This window comes from Thunnus maccoyii, chromosome 3 (genome assembly GCF_910596095.1).
Source record: "Thunnus maccoyii chromosome 3, fThuMac1.1, whole genome shotgun sequence".
In the NCBI taxonomy this organism is placed as follows: Eukaryota; Metazoa; Chordata; class Actinopteri; order Scombriformes; family Scombridae; genus Thunnus; species Thunnus maccoyii.
The window spans coordinates 30,485,564-30,498,442 of NC_056535.1; the positions used below are offsets into that span (position 1 = coordinate 30,485,564).

At 39.1% G+C, this 12,879-nt stretch overlaps 1 protein-coding gene across 1 annotated transcript; it reads right to left on the reverse strand.

Moving 5' to 3' along the window:
* Positions 1-2,648: 2,648 nt before the first annotated feature.
* On the reverse strand, positions 2,649-5,094 carry LOC121892045 (nuclear factor 7, ovary-like). Its single transcript, XM_042404826.1, has 3 exons — positions 4,847-5,094; positions 4,485-4,762; positions 2,649-4,187 (listed from the first exon to the last, which is right to left on the reverse strand). The coding sequence occupies exons 1-3, from the start codon at positions 5,092-5,094 to the stop codon at positions 3,706-3,708; spliced, it is 1,008 nt and encodes a 335-aa protein (XP_042260760.1). The 3' UTR covers positions 2,649-3,705.
* Positions 5,095-12,879: the final 7,785 nt, after the last annotated feature.

Here is a 12,879-nt window from a genome sequence, read left to right on the forward strand (position 1 = left end):
GGTAAGAAGTATTTTATTCAATTTTGCTCAAAGCAATCAGCAGTGTGAAACATATTAATCTTATCAACATCATTTTCAGGCGACATAGAAGCTGTGATAGTGTTGACTAGGAGGCTTGCAAGTTGTTTAAAAGAGTACTCCATCGATTTAGCAGTGCACCTCTATATGACTGTCAGACTCAAGATGGACAAAAAGGTTCAAAAGAAAAAAAAAAGAGTTCAATATCGATGCAGCAGAACCAGAGATACCTTTAGAGGTGGCGGTAGGGAAGTAGTGATGTCTTCTTTATTCCATGCATTCATCTCCCTTGTTAAAACCTGGCAACTACATTACCCACAATACAGCTGACAGTTCTGCCAGATAAGCTATACACAATCACTGGAAAACTGTGAATACATTTTTCAGCGGAAGTCTCGGACATGAAGGACTCCAGTGATCATGCTCTATGGGCCCAAAAAGAGGAAGCCTACAGAAACATGGTGGAGACACAGCAGATTTTTTCGGCTTCATGCACCACCAAGCAATTTTCATAGGAATGAATGGGTGCTATCTTTGAACGCGGTATCCAATTCTCCTTAATACATCCATGGTCAGATATTCATGTGTGCTATGCAAGTTGCCTCAAGCCGTTAGCCTCAGTAGAGATGAGGAGCAGGCTACAGAGGTCTGGTAACCTCATTTATTTTTAACTCTACACCCCCAGATTTTTGTTTTTTAATGTTCAAACTTGTGGTCTTCAGCCCCAACTTACACGGACTCAAGTAACATCACTTGAGGCAATCTATCTGCAATTGTCTAACCTTTAAAGAGGACCTATTATGCTCATTTCAGCTCTAAATTTTTATTTTTGGACTCCACTTGAGTAGCTTGGCATGATTCAAAGTTAAAAAAACTCCATATTTTTCTCATACTGGCCCTTTATGCAGCCCCTCAATATACACAGTTTCTCTTACACTCCGTTTTAGCTCCTGTCTCTTTAAGGCCCCCCTGCCGATGAGCCCACTCTGTTCTGATTGGCCAGCTTTACGTATCAGAGTTGTGTAACTTTACCGTCATTGTAACTACTCCTGGAGTGGAGCAGCACGTAGCAGATGTCCATATGAAGAAATCCGTCACGAACTGACATCAGCTCGGGCTGAAAGTAGAAAAAACCATTGAAAACCGAGCGTTTAGAGCAGTCTGAAGCTGCTGCTTTTTGCTCACAGGGATTACTGCTACATACGTTTACCTCGTTATTTAACACATTGGCCACTTTTAACATGAACATCTGACATTGTGACATTATATATATATGTCTGAAAATAAGGAAAAGCATAATACCTCCCCTTTAAAATTCACTTTGCATTCAGTTTGACAACACATTTACCCTCATAGAGAGACAAACGCACTTGTACTTTTCCCACCACTGTCTCTAGGCTTGAACACTGTCCAAACTGTCTACAAAAGTGGAGCAACATGTCAGTAGTCTGGCCAGATAATTGTGATACATAACAGATGGGTACTGCAAACTAACACAGTTCAGGATTCAACCAGGAGTTGTTTTGTTTTTCTTCCTCTGTTTGGCTTTGGTATTAAATTTAATTGACTCAGTAGCATGTTTTATTCAGATGGAGGGAGAATGGCAGGATGGACCCAGGCAGTTGAAGCTCCGTGCTGATGTGAGACTCACACAGTGTGTTGCTGAGATGAGGGACTCTGCTGAACCACGGGCGGAACTGAATACAGAATGGTGGATTTTTGTCTGTTAAAGAATGACTGCAGTCACATTGGTTGATGTGAGAAGAGAGCTGAAATAAAATAAAATGAAAATAATGATTAAATAACAGAAAGATTCGGCTGAAGAATAAATGGCTTTGCAAGACAACCAACCTTGAACACAACTTTGACCTCAGCCCAAACAAATAGTCAATGTTGAAAGAAGAGGAAAAAGAAAACTGTCAGAGCCAAAGAGATTGCTAATAATGCTCTTTTGTAGAACAGTTTTTACTCTGATAAAGGAGGTTACAGATAAGTGAACTGTGCAACACAGTTAGTAAGTTAAGATATCTTCCTTCATTTTGGATTTTCCTGCTCTCCATCCCAAAGATGGAGGTGGAGAAGGCTTGCTATTTGTCAAAGGCGTAAATCTGTGGGTTAAAGTTCACCCAATTAGAAACAAAATATCTGCACTACATCGTCCCTAGTAGTGAATCCATTGGATTGAATTGAATTTGAAATTTTGCAGTTTGAAATCATGGCGTGGTCAGGCTTTTATTCTGAAAAGTTCAGGTTGGGAGGCTCAAGGTTACGAATCAGTAAACTTCCATAGTGGAAAATAGCTTAGACATAAAAACATGAAGGACTACATGATAACATATTTGTATAGAAGACATATTTTTTTTGCCTGGTGCTGTAAATCATCTCTGAGCCCCCCCAGAAACCAGTACTGTAATTGGTGGGAACAGTCCTGTTCACACACTCAGACACACAGCAGGGAGGAAGAAGCTGCTGTTGATGTCGATAGTGATTACAGCTGCAGGTTAAATCTCCTGATCTGCCGCCAGACTGAACCTGAAGCTCTCTGTAGGCCGTCGTCACCTTTAACAGCCGCCCTGCTGCCCGTAATACAACCTGACAGGGACGAGTGGACAAGGAAAGGAGGACAAATCTTCCTGATACACCCGAGTTTTATTTTCACGGTATTAATATTGCTTGACAAGCTTACTTTCTACAGATTTCAAAATAAATGTACAAGGATTGCCATGTTAGAATGAAATATGCTAAAAATGTGTCATATATAATGTCCATATAATGTCCTGAACATAGCCAAAGCTCAACTTAATTTTTTTTCTACATCTCAACCTTCTTAGCATTGAATGATTTGCAGCATTGTATAATCATAGAAGTATAACAAATAATAAAATACAGAGTAGTTTACAATCACTTACAGAAGTAAAAGAACATTTTTACAACCTATATCATATTAACTCGCAGTTTTACCAAACATTTGGAAGTGACAACAAGTATAATGTCACAATCATGACAAGATCTGTCTTTTGTAAATGTTCATTACATTTTCCAAATTGAGTTCTTATTTCAAATGTGTCCTACTATACTTGAAACACATATGCACACAGTTTATCTATGCCATGTGGGGTTATAACCAATATTTTTAGTTTCACTTGTGTGAAAATCTGACTGCTTGTGTTCCTCTTGGAGTAAAATGTTATCACTACTGATAATAATGATGGCCACAACTATAAGAAAAGAAACAGGTTGTAAAACCGAAAGAAAAAAAAAGACGTGTGTGTACATTCATCCTAATTCATGCAGAGAGAGACTGTACAATAAGGTGTTTGATTAAGATCAAAATGTTCTATAAAGACAATGAGTTTCATGGCAGGGTTTGGTGACTGGTTGCACACGACCAACTGCCAACTCTGCATGTTTTAGATAAGGATCACACCTAATGCATCAAATGCGCTACTGCGAGACAGGGTAAACTGAGGCCATGCCATGTGAAACTGTCTGCTGCCTACGCTGAAATACTTGAACAACAGAAAAATAGTTTAGCTGACTTTGTACTCATCTCTGTAATCATCTGGCAAGAGGAGAATTTATTTGTAAATTGCAAGAACAACAAAATAAGAAACAAATGGAAATTATGTACAACAACACTCACATAATGACCATCATCTTCCTGTCTAACTGTGATTACATTATTACCTAGAAAGGCAATGGTAATATCTTCAGTGAGTGTGTAGTTACAGTGTTAAAGTATGGAAACAGTCTCTCGGTGAACTTGTATGTGAAGGTGTGTATGTGTGTGTCAGTATCAGGATCACAGAATGACAGTTCTCCTCCGTCCCAGTCCAGATGAACTCTGATCCTCTGCAGCTTCTTCTTCTTCTTCTTCATTGAGAGAACAGTGGAGCGATGTGTATAAGAGTCTACTGTGTATTCACCATCACAGAACGCTATTCTAAATAATCGAGACATTTTGTCTAACTCACTCAGGCCAGACTCTGCTACCACTCCTAGTGCCCAGATCGGACTGTTTCCAACCTCAACATCCCAGCTGTGAGATCCTGAGTCAAAGCCCTCAGAGCCCAGGACAGAGGGATAGGTATAAATCCTCTCTGGGTTTTCAGGAAGCTCCTGTTTCCTTCCACGTGTCACACTGGTCAGATCTTTTGTCAGGATGAGTTCTGGGTTGGCAGTGTTTGGATCCAGAATCACAGGAGTGTAGGAGACCATCTCCTTCATCTTGTTCCAGATGTTGAAGGTCAGGTTGCCCAGGTGTTTGGCCACATCTATCAGAGCTCCTGAGACCAGCTCTGGATCATCCAGCAGGGGGCGCTGCTGGACTCTTTTCACTGCAGCCTTGTAGTTCTGCAGGAATGAGACGTCTTCAGCTCTCAGCTCCTCCTCTGTGGTTCTGATTGTGTCTGAAAGAGCTGCTATCTCTCTGCTCAGAACCATAATCTTCTCCTTCATCATCTGACTCTTCTGCTTCTCTTCCTTCCTCAGAGCAGCGATCCTGGCCTCCTCTTCCTCTTGCAGAAACTGGTGAAGCTTCTTAAACTGTTCCTTAATCTGCGTCTCTGTGTCTCTGGCCTGGATCTTAATGTGTTCTGCTGTTTGATCACAGTTTCCTTTAACTTCTTTAAAGAGCCACAGTTTCTCCTTTAAAGGATTCAGGGATTTCTGGAGCTCCTCTTTGTGATCCTTTGCAGCTTCAGTGATGGGTCTGAATCTGTGTTTGTTGTGTGTTGTTGAATCTCTGCAGACAACACACACTGGCTGCTGATGGTCCAGACAGAAGAGTTTGAATTTCTCAGAGTGCAGACTGCAGAGATCCTCAGACCGTGCTGAACCTTTCTGATCTCTCTCCAGTAAGAAGGCCTCACACAGGTTCCTTAATGCCAAGTTACAACGCGGATCACTCCTTGATGATCTTCTCTTACAAATTGGACACTCCAGTGTTTGTTTATCCCTCCACCAGGTCTTCAGACAGTCTTTACAGAAGCTGTGGCTACATGACACGACAACAGGATCTTTAAAGATGTCCTGGCAGATGGGACAGGAGAGATCCTCCTCTAATCGGGAAGACATTTTCTCTCTGAGTGAAGATAGAAACACAGCAGGCATATAGATAAAACTGAAAGTATAATAATCTGTCAGTTCACATTCTCTGCATTGATCTGCAGGAAAGTATTTTCTCTGTTAGACATGTATAGAACTTTTCCAGTACTCACTGTATCCTCAGTGTTTCTTCCTGTAGCTCTTATTCCTCAGTAGACGTCTTAGTTTTACCTTGACAGTGAATCTAATCGTCTCTCAGTGTCTGTGTCTCTTGTCAGTGGAAGAACAACAATATGCACTTCTTGTTTTATCTTAGATAAGATGAGTCAGGTAATAGGTGGAGCTCTGTCTCAACCTGTTGTTCCAGGGTTGACTTCCTCCTATTGGTCAGACTCTGCGGAAGCTCTCTGATCTCGCTGCAGTAAGGCCCTCTCTTACTAAACAGAATCTCTTTTATTTGTTTTTCTCTCCACAGCGTCTGCAGACAGGTTTCGCTGTGGCTACATGTCAGAACAACAGGATATTTAAAGATGTCATGTCAGACAGGACAGGAGAGATCCTCCTCTGATGAGAAAGTCATTTTCTCTCAGAAACTGAACTGGAAAGTGAGTAAATGAAAGTGTTTCACATCCCCATTTCCAGTACTCCAGTATGCCCAGTATTATCTTACTGTCTCTTGGCATCTTGATCTCATCTCAGTGAAACAAAGATAACCTGTATTTCTTGGTTGTCCTCAGGTGAGCCAGGTAAGGGGCGGAGCTTTGTTTTTCATTCTTGTGATGTAGACTAGTAAAACCATTGGCCCATTGACTTACTAAATTGTGTTTGATTAAATTAAAAGATTTGTAGATGATCTGACAGATGTGGGTGTCACATACAGTTCACATATAGTTATTATATTTTGTCCTTTTCTTATTGATACTTGTCTGTTGGTTTTAGCATTTCATGTAAAGCACCTTATGAACACTGAAAAACCGCAAATAAAGTTATCATCCCAACTTTTACAAATTATGTCAGAGGGGTTGAGAATGTTCTGATTTAGAGTATTAAGAGTTGATTTTGTCTTTGTTCCATGACTAAAACGAGACTTATACTAAACAAAGAACTATGAAAACTATGACAGTTGAACTGAAGGACAGAAAGGAGACTGCTATACACATTCGTCTTCTTCTTCACTGTCTTTTTACATATATACAACAGCCACATGATGGTGACATCAAACTCAATCAAGTTATTAGTGCATGTGTGTATAGGGACCAAAACATCTCCATAAAAGAACAAAATTAAAAAAAAAAATCCATCACTATTCCTCAGTACCACTCAATAAAGACAAAAAATATTTCCTCACCATATTCCAGCAAGCCATACAATTTCAAACAAAATCAACCTGTTACCAAAAATGGTGCTTAAAGGAATATTTTGATAATGATGGAGACATGGACAAATGAACTAATTACTGTTTTAATGCAAAGTTATAGCAACCTGCATGCATGTATGGCATCACAAATGCTCAGTATCCTCCACCCTCCCAAAAATATTTCTAATATTTCAACCTGTTGCACTAATTAACTGAATCTTGAATTTCAGTAATTTCTCTACAGTTATGTTTCCAACTCATGTACGGAAAAAAAAGATTTATGGAGTAAATTCACCTACAATCTCACTGAAAGTTTGACAAAAACACAGCTGGGACAAACAAACAATCACAACAAAAAAAACATGTAACCATGGTAACTGTACATATCAATATGGCCTAAAAAGGCTTAGTAGACATTAAAATTGAAAATGCACAACAAAAATTAGTATTGAAATTTTACTGAAAAGTAGACTTAACTCTTTCAAATAAACTTATATGCAACTAAAACTAGTGCAGTCAGCTGTTCTGTTGCTTTGTTTATCCGTTTTGATGATAGCGATGGGTTTGGAAGCCATGTTTGATTTGGGCAGATGGACTTCCTGTTTGGTCATTTATTAAGTTGAGTATTTATTTGGTTTTTGAAGATGCAGATTGTATACAGCAGGTTTTTCAAACCACTCTAGTTGGATTAAAAACTGTAACCTCACAGTCTCTCAGCATGTGACTCCATCCGCTGATCCATGGGTAACCGAGGAGAAGTTATCATCGATACAACCTACTGATCTGTGCACGTTATCATTTGTCAGGACGGTGGCCGGTATTGATAAGGCTTCAGGATTGGCTGTAGGAGCTGCAGGGTATTGATCTGCCCTGCTGTCTAATTGAATATACACACTCCTGGGTATTGATAACAAAGAGCTATAATTTGATACAACAATGGGCGGGTATCGATCAGTGAATCTGATGATGTTATCAAGCAGTGGGGAGTATTGATAATATGATAGGAGGGGATTATTGATCAGTGGTCTGCAGGTTAAACAAGGTGAGGTCAACAGAAGGGGATTGACAGTAACAACAGTGTGTGTGTGTGTGTGTGTGTTTTAAACTGTCGTCCTTCTTGCTGCTGGGACCTCTGTTTCATGCTCTGGTGCTGTATAATGATATATATAAATGATCAAACAAAAGCCTGCACAAACAAATAAAGGCAGGTTGGTAATAAAAGCAAAGTAAAACTCATTGAGGGGTTGTTTTTACCTGTACTAGGAGCTCACATGGTGAATTCAGCATAATGTACATTTTCACAGCACTAATTCCATCAGAACAACAGTCATAGTGACTAATTTTCTGCTCTGAGTTTGTCCTTTTACAGAAACACTGTTTTCATCCATTAATTAATTTCATTTGCTTTCATTTGCTTTTATTTGCCATTTCTTTCACTTGCTGTTAAGGCATGTCATCCCATAGCTTAAGTCGAAGCATTTTTCAGGCTAATATGTTGATGAATGCAAACAAAATAAAATCTTTGTTAACATGGTGATACTGAAATGTGACTGTCTAGTACACGAATATTCACTAATTTATAATATCAACAGATTTGAACAAATCAAAGAACAATCAAAGTCTAAAGTCTGTTCTGAATGGCCTCATATGGCGGGGAGCCTGCTGTCATAACCTCCTCCTGACTGCGTAACAGTCTCCCCAATCTCTACAGCATGAGTGAGACTCAAACCATTAAGCAGCCTGTGCAGAGACTTGTATTGATACAACATAAATACATCTTTTCAGTTAATCATGCTTGTGACAGACGACTGACACGTGTCTGAAACGCCTGTTGTGTACAGTGTTGAAGTGTTGAAATGGCATCTGTATGGATGCTAACAAATGCCATTTTATTATTAAAGCAGATTAACTGGTAATATTTTATAATCATACTCCTGTGTAACATATTTTGTTAGCAGAAACATATAGTATGTCATACAAGATTTAAAGGTCCAATATTTCCAGTTTTTCATATTTCAAAAGGAAAAAAAGGAAACACAAAAACTAAAAAACAAAACAAAACAGCAAGATATACCAAGAGTTCGAACAAACCCACCCAGGTACCCTTAATGTTCAATTGAGTTAATTCTATAGTACAGCAATTATACTGTTAAACAGTACAGCACAGTATGGCATCAATTAGACCGACAGGGGAAGGACAGAGGACTGGGTAAATGAATACATTTGACCAGACAGGCGAGTCTCATTCAGGAGGCAACACAGACAGGTTGTTAAAATATGAAATGAAAGGTTGTCATTTCTGAAATAAATGATCGTCACATCCTCTAAGTGCATATTTAATTTTTTAAAGGCTCAGGAAAAACATCACATCCTTTAGCCAGACAGACTGAGATGGTGAGGTAGGAGATTTCCAGACAAGAAGTATCCTGCGATGCACCAAAACAGTGGTAGAGGCAATAATGTCCTTTTCTTTAGGTTTGGCTGGGACTAGTGTATCAAAAACATAGCACCAGATATCTCTAAGTTTGGAACAAGCCCAAAGTGTACTAAGTCTGCTTGTGGATAACCACAACGGTTGCATCTTGAGTTATGATCTGGAAATATTTTAGCTAACCTGCTTTTACTAAAGTGCATCCTATGAACAACTGAAAACTGAATAAGACTAAGTCTGGCACTTATGACTTATTATTTTAAAAATTACAAAGATATGGAATTAGAGGGATAGTACTCTCCTGGCTTACGAGCTACCCAGAGAATAGATATCAATACGTTCAGATACAAAATCAAATCACAATTACTGAAGGTTATTTGTGGGGTTCCCCAGGGCTCAGTGTTGGGACTATTGTTGTTTATTTGGTACATAAATAATATATGTGAAGTGATTAAATCTGTATTAATGGGGCTTTTTGCAGAAAGTAAATGTGGGTTCATACTTGCATGCAATCTCACAAGGATATCAAAAAGAGTGAACTGAGAGCAAATTAAAACCACATTAACAAACTCAATGATGTAGATTTTATAGTTTTACTGACTACCAACATGGTGCTAAATAACACCTGCTCTGTCCTAAATAAAGTGGACAGAGTAAAATTCAATGAATTAAGCATAAAAATTCAAACTTTCCCTCTCTGGAAGATTAATGAGAAAACAGCCTTCTATTGTCAAACTTTGCACATACATCACTGTGCACAGTGAAGCTCAAACATCCAACTGAAGATACAGTTAGAGAAACTAATTTTTGAGTGAAAGGGGACTTTAAATATTCAAATTCCATAGTTGCTTTCCCTCTGCAATGCAACAGTTTTATTTGAACCATTACTGCATCTAGTTTCACCTAAGACTAATAGTTTTTTTCCCTCCTTGGCTTCCTCTCGTGTGATTTCTTCCTCTTCCCCCTCTCTTTTCTGTGCCCACTCTCTTATCTACAGCAGACCCTGTACATACTGTACAATGTAGATAAATGCAGTCATTTCCCCCCCTGACTGCACAGCCACATCATTTTCTCCTCCCAGTCCTTTATGTTGAGCCGAGGCTGTTACTGTGAGAATAAATGACATCTCACATCTCTTCGTCGTCTCTCAGGATGAAGAAACGAGCAGCAGCTGGCTCTGTGTGAAACCAGATGGATCGAGCGACTCAATCAGTCAAACAATTCATCTGTTGAGCTGTTGGTTTCTGTGAAATATACGCTGTAAAACATCATACAGGAATTTAGTGGAATCAACTAATCTTTTGTCAATAACTCAACTTAAATATGTGTTTTATTAATTTCAAGTTAATTCAACTTGTCTAGTTTACATTTTAAAACCATTTCAGAACTCAAAACATCATCATTTGACATGAAATGATGAGTGAAATGAATGCACTGAGTTAAAAGTTTTTAAAGAAACATGATCAGTGTATCAGTAGACTTCCCAGCATGCATTGTTTGCAAATTAAAACTCTCCACATATCCACCTGCCTCCAGTTGCATTTTCTTCTTTCTCCCAGCAATAATAGATGCAGTGCATGAAGACAGTGGAGCGAGAGCATTAATTACTGCTAGATCCTGAATGATCCTGTTGGTGCGTCAGGAGATTGAAATAATTAATGAAGTTACTGCTGTGTTGTTTTTACTGCTGGTATTAAATAAACTCAGACATTAATGTAACATGTTGCAGACCTCTCCTGAATCTCTTTAATAATTATATTTTTAAAAAAATCAAGAATTTGCAGAGACCCTTCTTTTTTTGAAGAAGCATACATGATGGAAACCTGCTGTGGGGCTTTAATAAATACTTTACTATATTCTTTTTATTATAATGAAAACAATGCAAAACAGGATCGGGTATTCAGGCCCTACCCCCCGTACACTTAAAATTTAACAAGCTCATTGAGAGCTGCCTCAAATGTTGTTTTTGTTCTAACAAAAAAAGGCTCCAACAGCAGCTGCACCTGTAAGTTCACTGTGTCAAATGAAAAACAAACTCTTCAAACTGAGAAAAATGCAAAGCAAATCTCAACTTGATACCTTACATTTACTGAGCTTGTTATCTCTACTTGTGTTGACTTATCTGTTAGTTTTACATTTTCACAACTCAACTTAAGTTCAATTACATTTTTAAGGCAGCAGGGGAACTTAAATTGAACCAGCTTAAAATGTTATATATATATAGTGTAGCTGCTCTAGAAAAAGGTGATGCATAATGTGATTCCTTAAAATACATCAAGAAGAACCATAAACGATGAGCTGTTGTAGCAGAAAACGCTAACAGAAAAAAGGGAGGAGTTTGTGTTTGTTAGAGAGAGAGGAGAGTCACAAAAAGAAAGAATTTAACTTCAGTATACTCCAGAGCTGATATGGAGACACTGAAGTGTGTGTGTATGTATGTGTGTGTGTGTTTGTGGTCCAGGTATTCCTAACGGTATGGGGACGTAAATCTATTTACACATGTTGTGGGGACTTGACTCCCTTATGAGGACAAAAAGCAAGTCCCCTTAACATAAATCATTAATTTTAGGGTGAAGACTTGGTTTAAAGGTTAGGATAAGTCTCCAGGAAATGAATGTAAGTCAATGTTATGTCCTCTAAAGTGACGTGTGTGTGTGTGTGTGTGTGTGTGTGTGTGTTTGTGGTCCAGGTATTCCTAACGGTGTGGGGACGTAAATCTATTTACACAGTCATGTTGTGGGGACTTGACTCCCTTATGAGGACAAAAAGCAAGTCCCCTTAGTGTAAATCATTAATTTTAGGGTGAAGACTTGGTTTAAAGGTTAGGATCTCCAGGAAATGAATGTAAGTCAATGTAATGTCCTCTGAAGTGACATATGTGTGTGTGTGTGTGTGTGGTGTCTGTCATAGGCTACTTTTGGGGACAAATTTCAGACTTAGTGTGTGTGTGTGTGTGTGTGTGTGTGTGTGTGTGTGTGTGTGAGCGAGAGACAATCTGGAAGCTCTTATAGAAGGAGGTGAAATAGAGGGCAGACCGCCACTCTGGAACAACCAAAGAAAAGATGTAGAACAAGAGAGGATTTGACAGACAGACAAAGAGAGAGAGAGAGCGGATGGAATGAAAGATGTGGTGACAAGGTGAGGAGAGGAGAGCGGACAAGCTGCCACCGACATTCACATCCAAGAGAACCGTTTGACCTTCCTATCAAAGCTTACACACACAGACACACACACACACACACACACACACCGACAGTGTTAAGGTGAAGATTTGCTCTCATAGGTGAAGGTCAGACGGTGCGTCATCCACCACTTAAGAGAAAGCCAAGCGCTTCCTAGAGAGCAGCTGTGGGTGTGAAGCTGAGATGTCATCACCATGGCGACCAGATAATGTGCGTACCAGGTTTTTGGGCCATATATGAAAAATTGCCCAATTAAGAATTAAAATTGTAATGTAGTTACTACTTTGTGATAATGTACATTTCTGTTTGAAATTTTTATCAGGTTAAATCCTGATTCGGGACAGTTTTACCTGCAGTCAGAGGAGCCCGTCCTCCCAAGAAAAACGACACAATAGGTCGTAAAGTCAGCTGCCCAAAAACGACATATAGTTACGTTTGAGTGACAGATGACATTTAGCGGCTATAGTAATTATGACCCGCAGCAGTGGCGGGGTTCAGGTGACGTACAGTACCAGTCACACACTTTCTTACTCAAATGAATGGGAGGGTGTCTCGAAACTTTTGACTGGTACTGTATATATATAGGTCAACAATTCTCCTCATTCCCAGTAGGTGGGTTGGGTGGACCCAGCAGTGGCTGAGCGGAGGCCAACAGCTTTGCCTTCAAGTCCGGACATTTTTTTTTTTTTTTTAAATGTAACTATTATTGTAGCCATGATAATGAAGGCCATGACATTTTTGGAAAGCATTACAGCATCATGCTGTAATGTGTTACTTCCAAAACTGAAAAAGACAAAAGAAGAAGAGACAAAATGGATTAGAGCAGAGAAAAAGAAAAAAAAAGC